The 23,071-nt window shown below is 43.1% G+C and overlaps 2 protein-coding genes across 5 annotated transcripts in view; one reads left to right on the top strand and one right to left on the bottom strand.

Moving 5' to 3' along the window:
- LOC147244249 (putative flavin-containing monoamine oxidase A) overlaps window positions 1–5,539 on the bottom strand; it is a 57,355-nt gene extending 51,816 nt beyond the window's left edge. Inside the window, exons 1-5 of the mRNA XM_086187843.1 lie at window positions 5,285–5,539; window positions 5,117–5,204; window positions 2,348–2,528; window positions 1,848–1,962; window positions 634–791 (exon numbers count right to left, since the gene is read on the bottom strand). Coding sequence (XP_086043969.1) covers window positions 634–791; window positions 1,848–1,962; window positions 2,348–2,528; window positions 5,117–5,204; window positions 5,285–5,402 — 660 coding nt within the window. The 5' untranslated portion in view covers window positions 5,403–5,539. The remainder of the gene's footprint in view (window positions 1–633; window positions 792–1,847; window positions 1,963–2,347; window positions 2,529–5,116; window positions 5,205–5,284) is intronic.
- Window positions 1–23,071, top strand: part of vsig8a (V-set and immunoglobulin domain containing 8a) — a 70,350-nt gene that overhangs the window by 45,032 nt on the left and 2,247 nt on the right. For 2 of the 4 annotated variants that reach the window (XM_086187846.1, XM_086187845.1), the window contains 6 exons: window positions 7,729–7,810; window positions 10,461–10,636; window positions 12,025–12,229; window positions 14,497–14,661; window positions 15,190–15,312; window positions 17,415–17,556. In XM_086187846.1, coding sequence (XP_086043972.1) covers window positions 7,729–7,810; window positions 10,461–10,636; window positions 12,025–12,229; window positions 14,497–14,661; window positions 15,190–15,312; window positions 17,415–17,556 — 893 coding nt within the window. The remainder of the gene's footprint in view (window positions 1–7,728; window positions 7,811–10,460; window positions 10,637–12,024; window positions 12,230–14,496; window positions 14,662–15,189; window positions 15,313–17,414; window positions 17,557–23,071) is intronic. The other 2 variants (XM_086187848.1, XM_086187847.1) reach the window with 1 other exon arrangement.

Raw genomic sequence — 23,071 nt, 5'->3', positions numbered from 1 at the left:
ATCATGCGTATTTTCTTCTAGATTCCCCAAATGTTATCAGACCAAATTGGCAGGATTGTGTGATGTCATTAATGAATTTCCATGTGAAAGCCTGCCCAAGGTGATGATGTGTCATGTAGTGTCCCAGAACTGACGTCCTCTAGAAAATCTTAGCTCCCGCATCAACGTTCGAAACCTTTTGCAACGAAAGCGCAAGCATTATTTGACAATATGCAAGTTCCCGCACCCTTGGCTAGATTTGCATTGATTTAATCGATTGCAGAGTTGCAATTTTTCTGGAGGGATTTGTGGTAATAACTTCTGCTGCCAGAGGATGAACATAAACGTTTCACTCCGTAGCTTTAAACTAAGGAGGGAAAAATCCGTAGTCGACAAAAAATAGCCCAATGAAAACCCTGAGCTGGCCTCTTACTATGATGAGGACTATCTAGTCCAAAGTGCTTTGCTGCCAGCAGCGTTATCTTGTTAACGTAAATAATCTCCAACATAACTTGAACCCGACTTCAAGGACAAAGAAAGCTAATGCACTTGTTGGGGGAGCGACTGGAAGAGAAGAGAACAAATGCTTTGTGGTCTGGAGTTTTAAGGAAGCACTCAAATCAACAATAGTCTTAAGAAGGATATGACCTGCACCTTTATCTTGAGTTCCTGAGCAGTGCCTGGGGTACTCTCCAGCAGAGGTAATACCCCTCCAGCTGCTGCGGTATACATGAGGAAGAACAGGAGGGACATCTGGGATGGCTCCATGCCAAAGACAGACCTGCTACACACTCCCATCTCCTCTCTCAGTTCTGTCAGAAAGGGATGAATGAATGAGTACAGTGCTGGAGCTCTCACACATGCAGGGATAATATCACTTCCCTGGCAGGGACATTGTTCTGCAAGTCCAACCGGAGCATAAATTTGAGGTGACTTTTTAGTCTAGTCAATAAATCTGGTACAGAAAAGTACTATTTGATTTTGGCATGAAATCTAGACATGAATTATAATCTAGCCTTTGACATTTTATATACTGACAAGACAATGCTGGAGTACTCTGGGTCTATAGGAATGCCAGCGTTAGAGGTCCCTGCAGCATTGAATTATCTTGACAAATATCAGTTGGACGATCATCAAACCATACAGAGGGACAATCACCTTCGTTCAGTTTGTTCAATCACGTTTACATTTAATGTACACTGACAAGGATCAGAAAGGAACATCAGCTTAACTCGCTTGTATCCATCTTAATTTTCTTCTTAGTTATTCGGGAGGGGATGTTTTTAGGAGCACAGGCCGAGGTAGAGGCCGTTCGTTTTTGGAGCAAATCGAAATAGAGGGGCGGATTCAGGATCACTCACTTGGAAATCTCTTTGTTATCTTCTTCTTTATCTTTGAATGGGTGGGTTCTGATGAAAATTGATGCAAACGAAGGAAATACTTAAACTCCTGAGGGGAATGTGTAGATTGCTCCAGGCCAGTGAAAGGTTACAGTCAAGAGTGTGTGTTTTCTAGTTTGCAACTGAAACAGGGATTTCTTCTCAAATCAATAGATTTATCTCCTTTCTCTATCTAAAAACTCACAACCCTGGAGTCCAGAATATATACAGTACATAACAAAAAATGAAGGTACGTCGACTCTCAAGCGCTGTGTCGTAGGCAACTTTCCATTTGTCTTGAAGACATTTCACCTTTTATTTAACAGCTCAACTTTAGAGAGTTTAAATCCTGCACCTCCTCAACGGTTAGAAAGAAGTGACGAGGCCTCTTGGATGAGAGGTTAAACGTCTTCAAGAAAACAGAAACAAGTCTGGTTGGCGACAACACAGCAATTAAGAGTTTATACAGTATTTGCTGTGAGCTCTCACCTGTAGTCCAAGCATTTTGCTCAATGTAAGAGTGCAGGGTCATGCTGTCGAGTGCTGCAGCATTTGGTGTCCTTGAAGGCTCTTGAATGCACACTGTGGCGCTTAACCTGTCAATCTGTGTGAGGTACAATCATCAGAAAACACTCATGTTGATTTAAAGCGGCATCTCTTTTTTTATTGTGATAACAAAAGAATACCTCAAAGCGCCAATATAGAGTCTGACAGTGGACTTTCCCTTTTCTAACCATGCACTGATAAATAAACTTTTGTTCAAAACACTTTGCATTATTTATGTAAAATTCCATTACTGCACTTATTAGGGATGTCCTTTTGATTCTCAGCTTGTTTTAGGAAAATGAAGTAGACTAAAATAAATCTCCACAGAAGTAAATCAACTGAAACAAATTCTAATTTGAATCGTTATTTCTTGGTTCAAATGCAATGCTCCTTCTCCTCCTCTGAGAGTTGTGAGAACATCTTGTGTAGTTCTGTTGGCCCACCTTCCACAGCAGCGTGGTGAGGTCCAGTAAAACCGCTGGGGACAGAGCAGGGATACTGGTTCTGTAGGTGCGAACTTTGGAACCAGGCCCACCCGTGTGGTACACCTTCTTGCCAGTATTGAATTGTGGGTAAGTCTCCAAGCCCAGCTCCTTTATGAGATCCAAGATGTGTGTTTGGGTGCTGAAAGAGAAAAGAGGCAGTGTGACAAGCGTCATCGCTCTTATTTGCAGTGTTTCAAGATGCAGAGTCGTTGCACATTCCACTGAACACAGAGTCAAAATGGCGTTTAAAAAACCGTTGCTTGAGTGAGTCCTCCAACAACAGGAAAAGTCATTGAAAAGTGGTTTTAAAGAGTGAAAGGAAAGTGCATGAGAAATAATCTGACATTGTATTGTTTTTGGGCGAAGCACCTCACAGTTGTACTTTTTGAGTCATCCAGTTGCCAAAAGTGTTGTTGTGTATTTGAAGAGTTTTGCATCCTGACTGACATTTCCCATGAGATTTCTTCCTAAAATATGACGAAAAGGAATAGACGCAGCCTGGCCCATTCTGAAGAGGTAGTGTTGTCACTTGTCAGAAGGTGGAAGAAGTGAGAATTCATTATTAACAATTACTTGGAGGTTTGGCAGACAGTAAAAACAATTTATTCACAAATCCAAAACAGTGAAAACAGGCAGAAATACAAAGGCCAACGACAGAAATGAGGGTGGCTGAAACGGCACGAGGCTGGACGGACCAAGCAGGCAGGCGGAATATGAAAACTGCACAGTAAGGATCTGACCTACACATCAAAGGTGAGCTAAGTGGAATATGCAGTAGGTTCATGAGCAACTAGGAAGTGGGAATGTTCCATTCTTCTGAGTGGGATAATCCACTGGATGTCATACCAATCAGTAAAATACCAAACTGTAAAGATCCAAACCTTTCAGTACACAACTCAATACACATGTCAACCACAAAGTTAAGCACACACATTCTTTCCTAGCGGGACAGATTGACGGTGCATTCAAATAATCCATTTTGGAGCCTAAGTGAGTACCGTAATATGACCCAGAAATGTGCCCTTGGCCTCCATGATAAGAGCTGGTCAAGTCCTAAACATTCAGGACAGCAGGTTCAACGCGTCCTATGTGAGCTTCTTTAGCACAGGATACACCAGACCAGGAGACACTTCCAATCAATCAGCACGATTGGCGGTCAGGAACAAAGATCATCGTTTATATTTGACCTTCCATCTAAAGCTTTGTAAAACTTCCACAGTCTGCACTTCTTTTTTTATATTTGGAACAGAAAATACGCTGAAACCTGAAAACGTGTTTTCATTTGTCAGTCAAAAACGTATTTCAAAAGCTAAGAGTTTAACAGAAGTCATATTCTGGAGAGTTTATCTACAGTATTTATTTTTGCTATTCATGTCCAACAATACTCGCTCCGGAAATGTTACTGCACGCATGGACACTTTTATCAAACATCAGTTCAACAAATGTTTAATAAAATTAGGAGGTTTAAATCATCTACAAAGCCACGAGCATAAAAGCTCACAGGGACGAGTGACATTCAAAATACTTTCGTCCATCAATTCAGCCATTTTCTTTTCCACTTTTCTGTTAAGGGTCGCGGGAGGTGGAGCCTATCCCTGCTGACATTGATGAGAGGCGGGGTTCACCCTGGACGGGTCACCAGTCCGTCACAGGGCCATCAGGAGGGATTAGGGGCTCAGTATCTTGCTCAAGGACACTTGGACATGGTCAGCGGGGGAAGTGAGGATTGAACCAGCAACCCTTCGGTTGATCTACCTCTGAGCCATGCTGCTCCATTCACAATACTTAATACACAGAAATCCTATATTTGTTAATTTCCTACTATACTCCTACTTTTTTTTTAACTCCAAACATGTTACCTTGGCAACCAGATGGTGTTTAAACTTGTTGCATAGATGTTGTGACCAACCTTGCTCTCCACCATTTCCACAATAACATGTTAAAACCCTCCTCTCCATCATTTCCACAACAACATGCAACATATGACACATGGAGGAATATTCTCAGTGTGCCACCATTTCCTTTCACACCTGTGGCTGACAGCTTTTATTTGTTGTTCAACATTAAGAGCAAAGTCCTGTTCTACGGCACTGTTCTACCACTATTATTTTAACTAAAACTGAAAGGACGAAGGGGGCAGCATGGCTCAGAGGTAGAGTGGCTGTCTAGCAACCGAAGGGTTGCTGGTACAATCCCGTCTTCCCCCGATGACCATGTCTAAGTATCCACGTGGGCTCTTGTGTGTTACTAATGTTGAGATCCTTAAAACTCCAAAATTCTGCATCACAAAGTGGATCTCTTCCATCACTTTGTCATTGGAGGCCGGAGCGGATCACAGCTCACATGCATCCTCTCTGTTTTCAGGAGGCAATTGTATCCACCTCACCACTAGGCCACTAGTCAGAAAGTGAATTTGTTCAAATCATTTGGCTGAGGCTCAGTGGTCTACCCAAGGTCTGAGGGGTCTACTTGCTCTGACTTCTGCTGATTTTCCTTGAATGTCTCCTGCATGGCACCTATGATTACGTAGAAAGAGAGTTCAACTATGAGAGTGGTTTTCAATGACATAATAGCGGTTCACTGCAGAGAGGCTGGTTTTCTGCATTTGTCTCTTGTGCAGTGCTGCATTTCTACTCAGTACCAGTAAGACAGACTAACTGAGCAGGTAAAAACAAGAAGGGGAACGTCTCAAACGGCTACTTGTAGCTGTGTGTGATCAATATTTACCTTCCTACCCACTGTCCTCCAAAGTCCCAGCGATCAACACCATTAGCTGCAGGTACATCAATGGACACGGTGCGACCTCCCACCCGATCTACACAACAGACAAATGAAGATGTTATAAAAAGCATAAATATATATAAAAAATGAATATAAAAAACAACAACAACAAACCTTTTCCTTCCAGGATCAGTATTCTCAACTCAGCATTCTTTTTTTGAAGCAAATGAGCAGCACTGAGTCCAGAGAGTCCAGCACCAACAATAATAACATCCCAAATTTCTGCAGTCATTCTGAAGCTCGGATGACTAGGATTTTTTTTTTCTGTGTCAGCTCAGCGTGTGTTGGTAAATTGTGGCGTGAGACACTTGTTTTCCTTTTTTCCTTCTCTGTATTAATGATCTTATCTGCAACGCCTGGGCTGCTTTCATAACAGTGCACTTTGGAACTGGGAACAACGGAGCTTCTGACCTACTTGGCATAGAACCGGCTGTCAAATTCTAGCAACAGAAGCCAAGAGAGGCTCATTTGAACAGCAGAGGCATTGTCGGGTGTCTTTGTAACGCCGACTTAAAAAGATAGACGGAAAGTGCTCAAAATATGAATGTTTAATTGCCAGTAGAATAATGATGGAAGTGTTTTATTAGAGCCGGAGTGTGATTTTAGTTTCAAAGCACTATGGTGTCACAGGTGCGCATGACCTGTGGGGTCTAGAACCCCAAAATATAAAACCTGCTAATGTCTGGCTTTTGTCTGCAATAGGAAGTTTAACTGTCATTCAGCATCCGGTCAGACGATCTTGCAGAGACACAGGTGTTTGTCGCCTCAGGCTGGATTGGTATGGTATCACAAAAACGGGCCGTTAATATGGGCTGTGAACACAAGACTTCATCTAAAATCATCAACAGGGGCCTGAGAGCTTCTCGCAAGACGCTAACACCACTCAGTCTGTGTTAAGAACAGAAGAAAAAAGATATCAAAAGTAACCGCCAGAAGTAAACCTTAAAGGCCAAGATGTACTTAAGGACACGACCAAAAAATCTTTACGATCACTTCAAGAATAGCGGCTCCCTCTTCAAAAGACGTGTGTGTGGTTAGTGTCAAAACAACCACCACTTTCAGTTTCAGGGACATTCTGAACCTTTCTTAAAGAAATGCATTGATTTTTTATTTTATTTTTTTAAATGTATCCCTTTGGATTGTGACATTCGAAAGATTAAGAAAAAAAACAGCAGATTAAAAAAAAAGCATGCCAACGAGGGTTGATGAAAAGAGTAAATATAAAAGTAAAGGATTTATAGCAGTCTATTCACTAAAGTGTCCCATATATTTGTTAGACTTCAGTGTTATGAATGTCTCTTGGTTAAATCTGTGTTCTAGTTCAACTAACATTCATCTCAGTAAAGCCAAACTAAGTGTAAACGGTGTTCAGTTTGAAATACGAACTGAAAACCTCACAACAGTTGCCGATGAGGTTTACCAGTCATCACGAACCAGGATTAGAATCACGCTCTCAGTTTCCAGCTGCAGCTCAGTAGCTGCTAATCAGCGTCTCGTCTAATTGCAGTGACATGCAAATGAATCTAATACCCGATTCTCTCTCGCTCGCTGTTTCCTAGCAGCTTCAGTGGAAATGGGTTTCAATGGCCTGTCCTGGGTTTTGTTACAGGTTCCTTGAATTGTCTATTTGAGGAGCAACATTAGCATTCATTTGGAGTCTTGTTTTCTGTCCACCTGACAAATGTAAGTCACAGTTGCTCTGCTTGTAGCGCCTTCTCTGTCTCCTGCAATTCCATAGGGATGTATCTGGGTCTTTAGTGGACAAATTTCCCACTGTTTCCCAACCACTTTATTCCATTAAGTGTCTAGAGAGGCTGAGGTGCCTTCTCTTAAAGCAATAATTCACCCCGAGGTGTTGGGTTTTTTGCATTTAAAGTTCTCACTAATAGGTGTGCTCACAAAGACTTTCCCAGTCTGGTGTATCTAGCTTGGAATTGATGGTTTTGATAGCTGACAGCAGCGAGAGCAACAAAACTAGCCGGAAAAAAGCTAGCTGAAGCATTGACCTCAAAGTTTTTTGGATTACTGAGCATATGTGTAGATAAAGAAGAACGTTTTTACTGAACAATAAGCATTTGTTAATGGACATTTTTGGGTAATTTCACTGTTGAAAGCTGTCAGTCACCATTAGCTTCAAGCTAAATCTCCATGGTTGACTCTTAATGCATTCTGAGGTGCTGCAGAAGGGAAAAGAAATGTCTTTGCGAGCTCAAGTCAGATATTTGTGAGTAACTGGAAGGTAAAATGCACTGTGAGGCTCTATCACTTTAAAACCATCTTATCTCCCGCTGTTGCTCCCCCATGTTTGACCGATGCTGAAGAAGGGGGAACAAGGATGCCATACCCAAGTGCTTCGCTCTGCCTGTCACTCTGCCTGTCACTCTGACACCTCACATTACTGCTTATCACTGTACTTCTGACTCATAAGTATAAAGATTGCACACGTTCAATAATATCTGGGAATAGTGAGGAGCCCTAGTTTAGAATATTGATAATTAGAATCACCCAGCAACCAATTGCTTGACAAATTCTTCTTCTTCTTTTTTTTTTTTTATCAGCGTCTTGGAGTTCTGCATATGACCCGAGCCAGGTTCTTCGAGGAGAGTGGGTGTGAGCTTCAAAGAGGAGTTCAGCTGCCTGGTAGAGGGATCTGACTTAGTCTGAAACAAGACTGTTTTATCAGCCGGTGGTGTATCCAATAAATAGCAACTGTCAAAATATTGAAAGCTAAAAATCCAGCGAGAGAAAATGTAATCAAATATTTAAACAAAGAGTTTTCTCTCCACGTCCTGTATTTATTGGACACCCAACTGTTTTGTTTTTTTTAAGCTTTGTAGTTTTTGTTTCCTTTTCATTTTGGTAATGCCTACAAATCTTGTTAGCTTGTGTGGGTCTTTTTTTTTGGGGGGGGGGGGAGGCTGAACAACCACTTCCTTGTCACTGGAGACCTCATGGGCTGTCTTTGTCTTCCTAATTACTTGAAACCACAGACATCTAACAAATGAGAGGTTCTCAAGTGTTTTGCTGTGTATTGTGTGTGGAATAATAAGCAAGGGCGCAGTAGCTGTGTTTCCTTATTCAGGATGAGGCACGCACTTTTTTTTACATTTCATTTTATCTTAAAATTGACTTCTATATTTAGAATCATGCGAGTCTAATTGGGCTCTTGAGGATAACGCTTTAATATGCAACGAAATAACAGTTTACAGCTGGTGCACATGTGTAGAAAGGCATACAGACCAATAAACAATTCTGTTCTCATCAGAGTAGCAACCGGATCATTGTCCCTCCTCCTGTTGCCCATATTTTAGTTCCCTTTGGTCATCAGAGATGGGAAGCATTTGCAGCAATGCTACCAGCTGAATAGCAATGTCCGTTTGACCTCCGGTTGAACAAGTAAAACAGGTGGCGCAAACACACAGCCAACCAGGAGAATTTATGCTAATGAGGAAAGAGTAAAGGAGGAGCACACTGTAGAGCAGGAACATCAGGCAGTATGTGCGCCTGCTGCTTGATCCGTTACATCTCATCTGATCAGGCGTTCGGGGATACTAATAATCGTAATCTGAGGAAACAGGAGCAACATGTTCAGAAGAAGCTGCAGCCATTTGAGGTCACATTTCTTCCTCGGCCGCCCACCCTGCTTATCTGTCTTTTTATTTTGCACAGCAAGTCTCTTGGGCTCAGGTAAGACTACAAACACGCAGGCACATAAATACGAGCAGACAATGAATGACTGTATCCTGTATGTCATTGTGTCTCACAAAGATTGGCTTTGAACAAAGCATCTTTTCAGTAATTGGAGCGGTGTGACGCTGTGGGCCTCGGCGCTGTAAGCTTCCTGTGTGTTACCATGGTGCTCCTGTCCAATAAGCCTGGGAGATTATTCCTCAGATGACTGGTGACCCCCTCATGATTCCTGGGATTTGAGCTGATGGCTGTGTAGCTCCTTACTGGAGGGCTCTTGAACCACAAATCAGAAAATACATTTCAATTTGAACAGACACCTCTTCTTAATTTATGTAATGCCATTGTGTGTTTGCAATCATTCATCATGATAGTCCCACTAGCCGGCTTTATTAGAGTTCTCCCTGTAACACTAGAATCTGAACACCTTTCTCTTTTCTATTGAGTGCATTTGCTTTGGCCTACATATTTTTTGAGTCTGATCCCAGCTTTCTTGTTATTTGTGCTCTAATGTGATGAAAAACTGAACATGTCGAAAAAGAAAAGAAACCTCAATGGAAAACTTTTTTTTTTCCCCTATCTTTGTAGTCCAACCAAATCCACCAAAATAGGTCTGTTATTGAATTCCTTCCTCATTTATCCAGCGTGATTCATTGACTGTGGTAGCTTTGCGTCTGGAAGAAAACATCCCCCCTTTTTCCTCCACCTGAACCAGTCAAGGCAGATGGCCGCCCTCACGGAGCTGCCCTGCTCTCTGCCTGTTGAAATGATGTTTTTCATCGCCAAGAGCTCACATCTCTGAACTAAATCAGTTTAAAGATGATAGTGACATTGGATGGCATGGCAGCCCAACACAAACAAAATAAACTTGATTGTAATTTTGTCAGAGGAGTGTTTATTTTTCAAATATTTATAATTTTCTCATGAATAATTTTGCCAAGAGTAATACACTGTTATTACTTGACCTGATTTATATTTTCCCTTGACTGAGCGCTGCTCGTTGAACTGCTTTTGTTGGAGATTCTGTCTGGAATGAGGAAATACAACACTTGTTTTGAATGCCTGTGCACCTTCTTCTTTTTTTTTCCCCTTCTAGAATAAATGAAGCCTGTGAATGGGTGGCTTTCTGAGATGAGATCAAAGCAGGGATGAACAATATTGGCTTGTTAGAGAAAAAAAGAAAGAGATACAACGTTGTCATATTCACAATGTGTACATGTATGTAAATATAATGCAAAACACTTTATGCACCGTTAATACTAACTTTTGTTGATATCCGCCAAAGTAGTTGTGAAATAACAGTTCATCTTCACAAATTCATTTCATTTGTAGTTCTGTCAATATTTTGTCACTTTAATTCATAAAAATGGGATGGAAACGATCTTACACACGCCTGTCAGTAAAACACTGAGTGGTTCAACAGGACCACAAGCTACAGCCTCCAAAATGACTACTAAAATAAATCAACTCCTCCTGAACCAGAGTCCATTAAAAATGTATTTAATTATAATCTTCATGATCTGCTACACATGATGTAATCTTTATTGCAGAGCTGCTTGGTGGATATTTATGGTAAATGTTGGACTTGTGTGTCTCTCTGGAGAATTTAGATGCGCACGGGGGATGCAGGTGACATCCACGGGGCCTCAGACCATCCAGAAGGCTGAGGGGGAGAGCGTGTCGCTGGGCTGCAGCTTCACCCCGAGCCCTGCAGATACTGGAAAACTGGACATCGAGTGGTCTGTGGTCAGTCCAGACATCACGCAGAAAGATCAGATGGTAAGAGTACTTGATACCCAGATAATACCTGGATCATAAGGTACAAATCTTTCAAGACACCCTTGTTTTTCTAGAAAAAAAAGGTGATCTCATATTCATTGAGTCAGTCATTTCCCATTTTCAAAAATAATTTATTGTTAAAGATGTCATTTTGTAATAGCAGAGGGGCAAAGGCATGGATTTTATGTATATCTGTCATAATATTCATTCATGTTCAATCTATTCTTCATATATGTTGAATTGTATCCTTGCATGTGTTTTTGTATGCTCAATCAGCCCACGCACGGACGAAATTATTCTGTTAAGCAAGAAATTAATCAGAAGTGGAGCAATTCAATGCTCCCAATGCTTCCATTTCAAACTAGAACACTGCAAAGTTAGCTTCCAATTTTATATTTGCAAATCAGTGACCTGTAAGGGAGACCAGTTCAACCACAGTTGAATTCATTAACATTCACAGCACAATCAGATGAACATTAAAGAGAAAAGTACAACCTTTATCTTACATAAGTAGCATTTAAGCTTCACGTCTAATGCATTCGCATCAGAAATCAGTCCAGGAGACAAGAGGAGTCTGAAGTGGAAGGAGTGGTTCTTCTTGGAGAATTGGAAGGATGTTTTCCCTCCGTCTCTGCCTGTACAGGCAAGAGTCCAAATCCTTGTGCTGCTCCAGACAAGTGACAAGTTGAGATTATTGATTCGTGTGCAAATTAAATGCAATGGTAGAGCAAATGGTAACAACTTTCCAAATCATTGAATTAAAGGGTGCACAAGCTGGCAGACAAACAGTCCTGATTTATTATTCTACTATAATGTTGTCATGGAAATGTGTGCAAGGTCAGCGAAAGATTGTTTACAGAGGTTGTTTTTTTTTGTCCTGTCTGTTTTTGAAAACTACCAGATATTGGACTCTGTTTACTGTCCACACACACACCCTAATATCCCTTATATTGTCACCCTCTGGAATAAGAAATCCTCAAGTTTACCCTATGACCAGACAACCTCCCCCTTTCTCTGACACACACGCACATGCACACACCGAAACTTTAAATGACAATAATTTTTGAATTGATTAAATATCCTAAAACTGTTTTTTTTTTAAAGTTAGAATAAAACGTTCTCTTTGACATAAGTAGAACTTGTGGAATGTTCCCTGGCATCTGGGCAGTCAGCTGTTTACTTTCTGATTCAGCTACTTTTTCAGACCTTTCATAGAGTTTTAGAAAACCAAAACAAACAAGCATCTAGCAACAAATTCTTGCCACTTTCCATCGAAGAGAGAAATTCAATAAAGTTTTGATGATTAATGTGACTTTAACTTAAATTTAATGAGCAGTTTGGTGTGATTTGTTGAGCAATGTGACTCTGAGCTATTTGTTTTCCATCAGCTCTTGTCCTACACCAGCAGCAGCACATACAACCACGGGGACCCCACTCTCATGAAGGGGCTCAGCTTTGCAGCAGGTGACCCCTCCATGGGTGATGCGTCACTCTTGATGGCTCAGCTATCACTTGCTCACAGTGCCACCTATCAGTGTAAAGTGAAGAAATCACCTGGAGTGGACATGCGCAAAATTTCCCTGGTGGTCATGGGTAAGTCTGGCAGTGGCTCTATCCTGGGCTTCACACCTGTCACCTGCCTACACGTTGATGTCATTCACGCTCAGTCACGGGAATCTTAGCTCCGCCCAAGTTTTCCCTGATTGGTGTCCTGGATCGTGTGGAAGAGTGAGAGTTGGTGAGGCGTTAACATGATGAGGTATGAAGAGTGAGAATTGGTGAGGCGTTACCATGACGAGGTATGAAGAGTGAGAGTTGGTGAGGCGTTACCATGACGAGGTATGAAGAGTGAGAGTTGGTGAGGCGTTACCATGACGAGGTATGAAGAGTGAGAGTTGGTGAGGCGTTACCATGACGAGGTATGAAGAGTGAGAGTTGGTGAGGCGTTACCATGATGATGTATGATGAGTGAGAGTTGGTGTGGTGTTACCATGACGAGGTATGAAGAGTGAGAGTTGGTGAGGCGTTACCATGATGAGGAATGAAGAGTGTGAGTTTGTGTGGTGTTACCATGACGAGGTATGAAGAGTGAGAGTTGGTGAGGCGTTACCATGACGAGGTATGAAGAGTGTGAGTTTGTGTGGTGTTACCATGATGAGGAATGAAGAGTGAGAGTTGTTGAGGCGTTACCATGATGAGGTATGATGAGTGAGAGTTGGTGAGGCGTTACCATGACGAGGTATGAAGAGTGTGAGTTTGTGTGGTGTTACCATGATGAGGAATGAAGAGTGAGAGTTGTTGAGGCGTTACCATGATGAGGAATGAAGAGTGAGAGTTGGTGAGGCGTTACCATGACGAGGTATGAAGAGTGTGAGTTTGTGTGGTGTTACCATGACGAGGTATGAAGAGTGTGAGTTTGTGTGGTGTTACCATAATGAGGCTGTTGATATTTCACAGTGCCTTTATCAGGACTCCACCTGGTCTGATCTTTTCAAAGGTAACAGTTGTTGTTTGCACTGATGAGAACTACTATACAAACCAAATCTGCTTCCTAATACCACCAAGTGGCTCCAAGAGGTAAACCTAATGTAACCAACATCACTTGCACTGTCATGTCTTCGCATGACGTTGAGTGATATAACCTTTAGCTTGTGTTCTCTAGCGTAAGCTAGTGGTCGCAGTGATGTTTGGACCACAGTGCAACATTAGTCTTCTCACTTATGCAAAATCCAAATATTATCAGCTCTCATCTCCTTCTCGCTCCTCAAAACAGCCTCGGCCACCACATGCTGGGGTTGCTCTCATGGCAGACAGCTTTAATTAGGACCTGAGCATTGAAGTGCCAGGGTCTGAAAGTTTGCCTCGGTGGAGGTGGGCTCTTGGAGTGCTTTGTATCTGAGCTGGTTGGAGGGCAGCTTCAAGAATTTCCCACTGTGGCAGTTCAGGTGACAAATTCCCTTTTCACATGCCAGTGGAAATGCCTGCACTTCAGCACATTTTGTGTTTGTTGTCGTTTAAGTTGAATGGGGTTTTCAGGCGTCCTCAAACAGCTCCTGAATGGGGGAATCTTGGAATTGCTTCTCTACTTTTTAGCAGAAAATGTGGCTTTAACGACCTCATCAGGCCATCAAAAGCCCCTCTGAATGGGTGATAGTCACACCCCCCAGGTGAAGCAGTCCAAATATGTCTGGCTGTTGCTCAAGAGTGATGACTAGGTAGTCCACGAGTCAGACGAGTGCCGGCAGAACCTGCTGTGCAGTGACAGAGGGATGTCAGGTTGTGATATCTCTGGGTTGAGAATATATTCAGCAAATCATTTCACCGCGCAAAGTTATGGTTTGTTCTCCATACAATCTACGGAGCACCTTCAATTAAGGGGATATAAAACACTTACTACTAACTACTCATCAATTCATTATGACTTCATAATAATGCTATCAGACGGAATCATCTCATCCTCAATGGAAACCGGCAGCTTGATAAATATTTATTGCAGAGTCTCACACATCAGCAGCACGAAAGCAAGTCATCATATAGCTCAGGTTGTGTGTGGGATCCAGAACTGGGAGAGTGAGATAGAAACTGATGAAGCAGTTCAGCAGAAGTCAGATACCAGTTGTGACTGAAGCGCCTTCAGGTCTCTGACAATACTGCGTGAATTCAATCATCTCATATCCAACTTTCTCACGCAATGCACAGAGATTATATTTTATAAATCAAATTCAAGTTTTGCAACAGAATGCATTGATTGGTTCCATTGTGGGAATCAGATTTTAAAGACTAAAGCTAAACTTTTTTTTTTTTTTAAAGAGAGGAATGAAACTGGCATGGTGAAATCCTCATTTGTTCTCTGACTCCAGTGAAGCCATCTGTGCCTAAATGCTGGGTGGAAGGAGGAGAGCTGGTCGGAAAGCCTTTATCTCTGCACTGCCAGTCTGCAAAAGGCTCCTCTCCCTTAGAATACACGTGGAGGAGGAGTAGTGGCGGCGGCGGCGGCAGCGGCGGCCCTGCTCCAGGCACGCAGAGTAAGTCTGACCCCTGTTGAAGTTGGGATGCAACTACAAATCAAAGAGACTGCAGGTGCTGGGATGGAGGGGGGAGGAGGGGAGGAAGGAAGGAAGTCAACACCTTTTTTCTTTTCAGTGAAAAAAATCTGTGCTATATTTATATATATATTGTATGTATGTATGTATATATATAAATATACACACATACATGTATACAATATATATATACACAATATATACGATATCTACACAATATATGTGTGTGTGTATATATATATATATATATATATATATATATATATATATATATATATATATATATAAACATGATGATGTGGGTGTTGCATCCAAAAGAGTATGGGATGTAAAGAATGTTGCTGCTTTACAACACACGTCTCTAACTGGTTTTTGAAAACTTAACTAATCATAGGTTTCATGTTGCTTATGGAGGTATTCTGCTGCCTAGCAACCACGTCAGACGTGACCCCCTTGAACGTGTAGAAAGTGCGGCATGTTTTTGATCTGTGTGTTTGTGTGTTTTCTCAGACCCTGCCACTGGGGAGCTGAAAATCAGCAACCACTCTCAGAGCTTTGTGGGAGTCTACTTTTGTGAGGCGAATAATGCTGTCGGAGCTGAGAGCTGCAGGATCAACTTGAAAGCCAGTAAACGTGAGGGAACACACCAGCAGCGGAATACTCCGTTCACAAACATCACACGTGACACGCCACATGTCATCAAGTACTACCTAGATGTACTCCTTTTAGTTCTCTGCTCTGATGGCAGTCGGCGGTCGCGCTGGCAGGAAATGACGTGGAACCATGCCAGCCTCCCTCCTCCCTTTTGAGGATGTCATCATACATCAGCCCACACGCAAACGCTTCTATGTATGAGCACACGTTCATGGGTGATAAGTTAGTTAGTGGCATTTGTAGAAAGACAATCGAAGTGTTAATATTAGCATCATCAACACATGTATTGTTACATTGTCAGACACAGGTTCACTTGTCTAATATGCTGTTCCTTTCTTTACCAGATTTATTCCATATTTTATAATTCAGAGATAAACGACGCAGCTTTTTCCGACGGCTGCATCTGAGGTGAGGCGCGTGTCTTGTTCAGGATAAAACAGAACTCTCTAGCTGTTTAAACTAAATATTTAATCGCTGTCAAGTGAATGCTAATCACGTCCCATTCTCTGAAGAATTAAAAAGCTAGTAAAGGTGATCCTGCGTCTCGAACAGTAAATGTGTTCATGATGCTACCACTAACACGTTCATCAGCTTATTAACACATACTAAGCACCTTATAAGGGCTTATTACCTATTAAGCAATGTTTTTCAAAAGCACCTCAGTATCAGCCTCATGATGTAACTTATCACATTTTGAAGTGGAAATGAAATAAGAAAACCTTTCATTTAAATGAGCAGAAAACTCCCTTTAAAGAGGAATTACAACAATCAAACAAAAAGGCAGTACAATAAAACCAACAATTACAGACGGAGTAATCTGAAGTAAAGTCAGTGTTCCAGTGGAAGGTTCTCTTATCCTGGATTCAAAGGTGTCTGAAGTGGGAGCTCCTCCGGCACTTTCTTCCAGACCTGAGTTGCACAGAACTGCAGCATGTTTAGCTGCGATTTTAGAGACGGGTTCATTGAGGTTCCTGCTGGGTCCGAGGCATCTCGGGACTGAAGCTCTCCCTGATTTAAGGACCAGCAGTGGACATTTCTGCCGGGCTCTGTGAGAAACAAGAGTTAAGAGCTTCCACAGGAGCAAATGTGCGTAAAAGTGAATTTCCAGTCTCACGCCTCAGATTTTAGCCTCAGGCAGGAAATCATTCAGGGTCCTTTCAGGTGCAGGGTGATCTCCCAGACCTGCTCCCCTCCCCGAGACGGACAACACGGCTCCCTTCTCCTCCATCGGAACTTTGTCTTCTGAGAAAATTCAATAGTTACTTTTAACTAGGAAATTCACTGAAGAGAGTAAAAGACAAAACAAACAAACAACTGAAGACATCTGGAGCCGGTCTCCCACTAGTGAGGAGCTGGAGAGACGTGAATGTGGCGGAGCTGCCGGCTCTGTGACTGATTGAGTCACGCAGCTCAGTGGCCTGGTCTGTCTGGGTGAGTCCTAGGATGGAGGCACGGCGAGGAAAACACCTGCGTCGTACGTGGAAAAACAAATTAAACTCTCCTGTTGAGTTCACTAGAAGAAAAGCATTTCACCTGTCTGTTCTTAACGAGTCTTCAAGAGAAGGCCTATTTATTAGCAGTAGAGGTAGTTTTAGTAGAAGTTGTAGCAGTAGTTGTTATAGTGGTAGTGAAACGTACAATAGTTCCAGTAAATGTGTACTTGTACTGTGCAAAGAGCAGCAAAGATCTTGGCTGTAGTACCAGGACAGTTCTTTAGCTTTTCTCATAGTTAGTCCTAATTTGTGTTGATTAATCAAAGCCAGTCCAGATGTATCATGAGAAAATATCCTCATTAAATCCATCCATCCTTTTTCTGCTGCTCTAAGGGCCGCGGGGGGGCAGCTGCCTTCGGGAGAGAGGCGGGGTTAATTCAATTCAGTTCTTTTAATTATTTAACCTACAACTAAATATCATAGAATAACGTTTTTGCTAAATAGAAAAACAACATTCATTTTTCATGAAAGTAGTTCTGCTTTGTTTTTTGAGTCGACCCACATGAGGTAACGATGACATTCTACAGTCAGACATGTTGCTGCCTCAGAGCGCCACAGAGAGTAAACCGCTTCCTGCTGATGTTCCAGCTCCCAACAGAGCAGCAGTGATCGTCGGAACCGTCGTGGGTTCCCTCCTCTTCGTCGTCATCCTGCTGGTCTTCCTCGGAATTCTCTACTGGAAGTTGTGCAGCAGACGTCAGTACGAGAAGGAGTTCTCCAATGAAATCAGGTACAGTTCTGCTCCTCCCAATGAAGTAGTTGTACTTCAGTATTGAACACTGGTGAGGTATGTGAACTTGACTTGAGGGTTCGACTGTGTACTTTTACTCCACTTAATTCATCCGTTTGACTTCTGAAGGTCAGGTAGGTGAAGGTTGTACCTGACCTCTAAAGGTCACATGACCACTGTACCTAACCCGTAAAGGTCACATGACCACTGTACCCGACCTCTAAAGGTCACATGACCATTGTACCCCACCTCTAAAGGTCACATGACCACTGCACCAGACCTCTAAAGGTTACATGACCACTGTTCCCAACCTCTAAAGGTCTCATGACCACTGCACCAGATCTCTAAAGGTCTCATGACCACTGTACCCAACCTCTAAAGGTCACATGACCATTGTACCCCACCTCTAAAGGTCTCATGACCACTGTACCCTACCTCTAAAGGTCACATGATCATTGTACCCCACCTCTAAATGTCTCATGACCACTGCACCAGACATCTTTGGGTCACATGCCCACTGTGCCTGACCTCTAAAGGTTACATGACCACTGTACCCAACCTGTAAAGATCACATGACCACTGTACCCGACCTCTAAAGGTCACATGACCATTGTACCCCACCTCTAGAGGTCTCATGACCACTGCACCAGACATCTTTGGGTCACATGACCACTGTGCCTGACCTCTAAAGGTCTCATGACCACTGCACCCGACCTCTAAAGGTTACATGACCACTGCACCAGACTTCTAAAGGTCTCATGACCACTGTACCCGACCTCTAAAGGTCTCATGACCACTGCACCCGACCTCTAAAGGTTACATGACCACTGCACCAGACCTCTAAAGGTCTCATGACCACTGTACCCGACCTCTAAAGGTCTCATGACCACTGCACCCGACCTCTAAAGGTCTCATGACCACTGCACCCGACCTCTAAAGGTTACATGACCACTGCACCAGACCTCTAAAGGTCTCATGACCACTGTACCCGACCTCTAAAGGTCTCATGACCACTGCACCCGACCTCTAAAGGTCTCATGACCACTGTACCAGACCTCGAAAGGTCTCATGACCACTGTACCCGACCTCTAAAGGTCTCATGACCACTGTACCCGACCTCTAAAGGTCTCATGACCACTGCACCCAACCTCTAAAGGTATCATGACCACTGTACCCGACCTCTAAAGGTCTCATGACCACTGCACCCGACCTCTAGAGGTCTCATGACCACTGTACCCGACCTCTAAAGGTCTCATGACCACTGCACCCGACCTCTAGAGGTCTCATGACCACTGTACCCGACCTCTAAAGGTCTCATGACCACTGCACCAGACCTCTAAAGATCTCATGACCAATACACCAGACATCTTTGGTCACATGACCACTGTGCTTGACCTCTAAAGGTCACATGACCATTGGACCTTAAATCTGATATCTCTACTTCTACTTCAGTAGGATTTTGCAGTGAGACTTTTCCCAGAGTACTACTTTATCTGAGTACTTCTACTACTTCAATAAAGAAAGTGTGTTCTTCTTATACCAATGCTGCTGATGATTGTAGACCTGAGCGTGAAAATGAGAGATAAGAAAACACACACTTTGGTCCCATAAGTAATAAATGTCTGCATCTCTAGAGTTTTATTATAATCTGCATGAATTAGTAACCATGTAAGTAAGTATTTCTTTAGTATTTAAGGCTTCAAAATGCAGCACGATACCTGAGGAAGGCAAAAATATCAGCACGTTTACAAGCCAGAGAGACACGGAGCAACATGGAGCTCTAAAAGAGGTCAGGTCTAAACGCGTCAGACGAGACCGCAGGCCAAACGGCATAAAGAAGCATGAAGGACATAATAATGAGAAGTGCATGTGAACCAAAAATGTAAAAAAACAGAACAACTGTGAGAGCAAAAAGTGGAATCACAACTAAATCAAAATATGAAACAAAACCAGATTAAGAACCAGATTAAAGGGAGGAAATGCGAGGTGAGCGGAAGCAGCGGAACACGTTGGTAACATCAAACCTGAGAAAAAGAATGACAAGAGGAAGGTGAAGATGATGAAACAACCATCAAACTCAGTTCTGACGGGAAAAAGACAACCAGTGTGGTCTAGTTAAATCACCTCCTGAGACAAACTCAGACTCCAGGCTCAGCCTAAGTGCCTTTGAGCCAACGAGAAGAACAGAAATAATAAAAACACGTGAATACAACAAAAACAGATGAAGGAGAAAATGTTGCCATCTAATTTCTCCGTCTGTATCGTGACCATCGTTGAGCTGCGCTGTCAGATTACGTTTCTCGGGTAACGCTGATCCTGACGTGCAGGTGAGCGAAGCGTCTGGACAAATAACGAAGCAGTCGTAGCACAGTGTCACGCCCTGGGGGAGCAGACGGACAAACTCTGATTTTCCTCAGCAAACACCAGCACTTCCACGCTCATGCAGGATTCATTAAAAGTTCCTCGCTCTTCCTCCCTCGTGTTCCTCGTTCTTCTTCCTCTCCAGTGTCAACAAACACTCGTGGGTGTTCTCTTCTTACACGAGCAGCTTTAATATCAACACTTTAATTAAATCTTGGAGCCACATTGCAAAGTAGCTTCTCTTTTTTTCCCCCCTTATTAATTATTCTCCTAAGAATAGGATTTTTTCCGGCACACTGGACGTTCACTTCCTTCAACTTAACGTTCAGCTTTTAGAGCACGAATTAAGAAAGCGGGCCAACACTTAGCAGCATCGGCGGCGTGCAGCTGCTCAACTGGGGAATTGATGTTTCTACAGTAAATCACGTGTTTCCCCGCCTTTGTTCAACAGCCTGCTTGTTATGAGAGCGTCATTTCTCTCCTACTCAGATTTCCTGCTCACGCTCCCTTGGTCTCCGCCGCTGCTCACTCCTGGCTGGATCTGATCGTTCACCCAAAATGTCTGCTTTGATTATCAATGCCTTTGGCTGCACGGCTTTTTAGTTGAACCCCAAATTCTAAACGAAAGGCAACTAAAACAGCCGAACTCCTCATAACAAACTCAGATTTAATCTTCAACCAGTCGTACACCAACAGTCTCCCATTCTTATGCAACACAAACATTTATAGTCGTTGACGACTAAAAGTGCGTTACTGTGCTTAATAATAGAGAACAAGTGAAAGGTGTGTTCAGAGTGGAGTGCAGTACGACAGTCAGGCCAGCAGGTGGGGCTTTCGATGGTGCTCTCTACCTATTTGCGGTATCTGTGCTCTGCCAGCAGAGGTCGTGCTTCACCACCAATCTTCTAGGGTGTCCGAATGGTGCCGCCATGTTTAGGTCGTAGGAGTAGGCTGTAGCGTAGGTTGTAGCAATAGGACGTAGGTTGCTACTTGGCTATTTGGACGCAGCCACTCACAGGGATGAATGAAGCTCCGCCCCTTTGATGCTGTTTACCTGTTTTCTCTACACATCCACGGAGCTGGAGAACAGGATCTCAGCTGCGTGGCGCTCCGGCTCAAGAGAACAGTTGCAGTTCCGTCGTTTTAGCTCGATTTGAAAGTGTTTGTGCAGTTTGGATTATACGACTGGATAAAGACAACCTGGGTTACCCTGCACACTAAATGCTGACGTGTTAGCACAGTTTAGCTGTTGTTAATCTTCAGTCTCCACGAAGTGTGTAGCTGTAGTGTTTTCTTGACCCACGAGGAGTGGAGCAGGAGGGAAACATCTCCATGAAGACATCGAAGAACGACGACCAACTTCTAAACAACACGTAGGATGAAGCAGCTCTTAAAAAACGAAGCCTAGAACAAATAATCACATGCGTGTTTATCTGCTTGGATGCTCCTTCAGTGACTGCACAAGTTCAAAGCAACTGTTCAGATGATCCCACTAAGAACCTGGCACCCACAACACTGAGCAAATATCAAAGCTTTCACCCAAAGACATGTTTAAATCCCCAAACCGCAGAGATCAAATCAAATGTTCTCTCACCACACACTCGCTGTGCTTCTATGGTGAGAGAAGAATCCAGCAGACTTCTATAAATACGGTGTAGCGATTGTGTTTATCTTCATTTGGGGCAGCCAGAGTTGAAGCTCTGATGATTGGCTGAGAAATGTTCCTGTTTATCACGACTGCTGCGTTTCCTTGGAAATACTTCAAATTGCTCGTGCTGGTCCGCCAGGTTTCGGTCGCTGCTGGAACGTCACATCTGCAAGTTGGTGGTGTTTTCTGGCCTGACTGGTCGCTCCGTGGGTTGGGTTTTTGCGTACACACCCGTCGGCGTCGTGTCTGGAAGGAGCCGCTCACGTGTGGGAGTCTCCTGAGCCGTGGAGGAAGAGATGCAGGGGTTGGACTGTGAATGTCTCCCCGGATACGTGACCTTAAATTCTCTCTGTTCTCAGTTGAAAAAGCTGATTTCACTCGGCGGTAAAACACAGTGGAGCAATTACAGATAATAATGAGCAGGTGAATGATCAAGAAGCACTAAAATAGCACCACTCAGAGCAATTCTCTGCAAATGATTTGCCTCGAGTCATTTTGTAAATCTCCTCATTAACATCAGATTTGGAAGAAAAATCCCACTTCACTCCAGTTTTTTTTATTAGCTTTTTTCTTTTGGACCTTCATTTTTTTTTTTTTTTGTACCTCTCCTGCTCGACAAAAGTGCAAACAGTGAAACTAATAGAGGAGGACACATTGTGAAGAGGATGCAGAATGACAATCTTCTCCAGGGGCGATGATCTGCAGCTGACCTCCCATCTTGACATTTCTGTGAGGATTTCTGCCTCTTCAAATAATCAGTGCCCCCCCCACCCCCCCCCCCTCAAAAAAAAGTTGGGAGTTATGGTTCACATGCAGTTGAGCGCAGCCCACGTGCTTTCAGAGGAGAGGTTGAAACGGGAGCAGCGTCGGTGTGGGAGGACATTGTTGTGTATAGGAGACAGCCAAACACCTCCAGCCACAAGCCTGACATGGTCTCTCACTTCCAGAGCTCCCAAGAACATGGCGACGTCTAGAGAAGCTGCCAGATGACAATTGCTGCTCTCATAGCTGTCATTTAGTAGATGAGGTAAACAGTGCAGTTTTACTGTGTGGAGAAGAGCACAGAGATGAGTCACACAGAGCATCAAATTACTTCAAGTAGTTTATCTGCTGCACGGAGAAATACAAAACACAATTGTAGCAGAAGGAGCAGAGGACGGCAAATGTGAACGAACTGTTCCAGAGCAATGTGGTGAGCACTCAGGTATTAGCTTGTATTGGTGTGTGAAGAACTTGAATCCAACAATGTGTTTGGCTCAGTGTTTTGGTTCGTATGCTAGCGTTGTTAGATAATTCTAGTTGTTTGATGATTTTTGAATTCCGTTCTAAGTTTAGCTGGCCGTTAGCTGTTAGCCTAGGTACCTGCTGCTCTCCCCGGGTTTCACCTAAAATACATAGAGCACTGAAAATAAAAAAAAGAAGGATCCTAAAAGCGATGATAATAGTACAAAAAAGGTAAGAACTTAGGGACAAAAATGTACCATCTCTGACTCCACCATCACCAGG

The sequence above is a fragment of the Aulostomus chinensis genome, chromosome 19, assembly GCF_037954235.1.
Source record: "Aulostomus chinensis isolate RoL2024-O1b breed Wild chromosome 19, RoL_Achi_v1.0, whole genome shotgun sequence".
NCBI classification, from domain to species: domain Eukaryota; kingdom Metazoa; phylum Chordata; class Actinopteri; order Syngnathiformes; family Aulostomidae; genus Aulostomus; species Aulostomus chinensis.
This window is presented reverse-complemented; position numbering and strand designations above follow the sequence as displayed.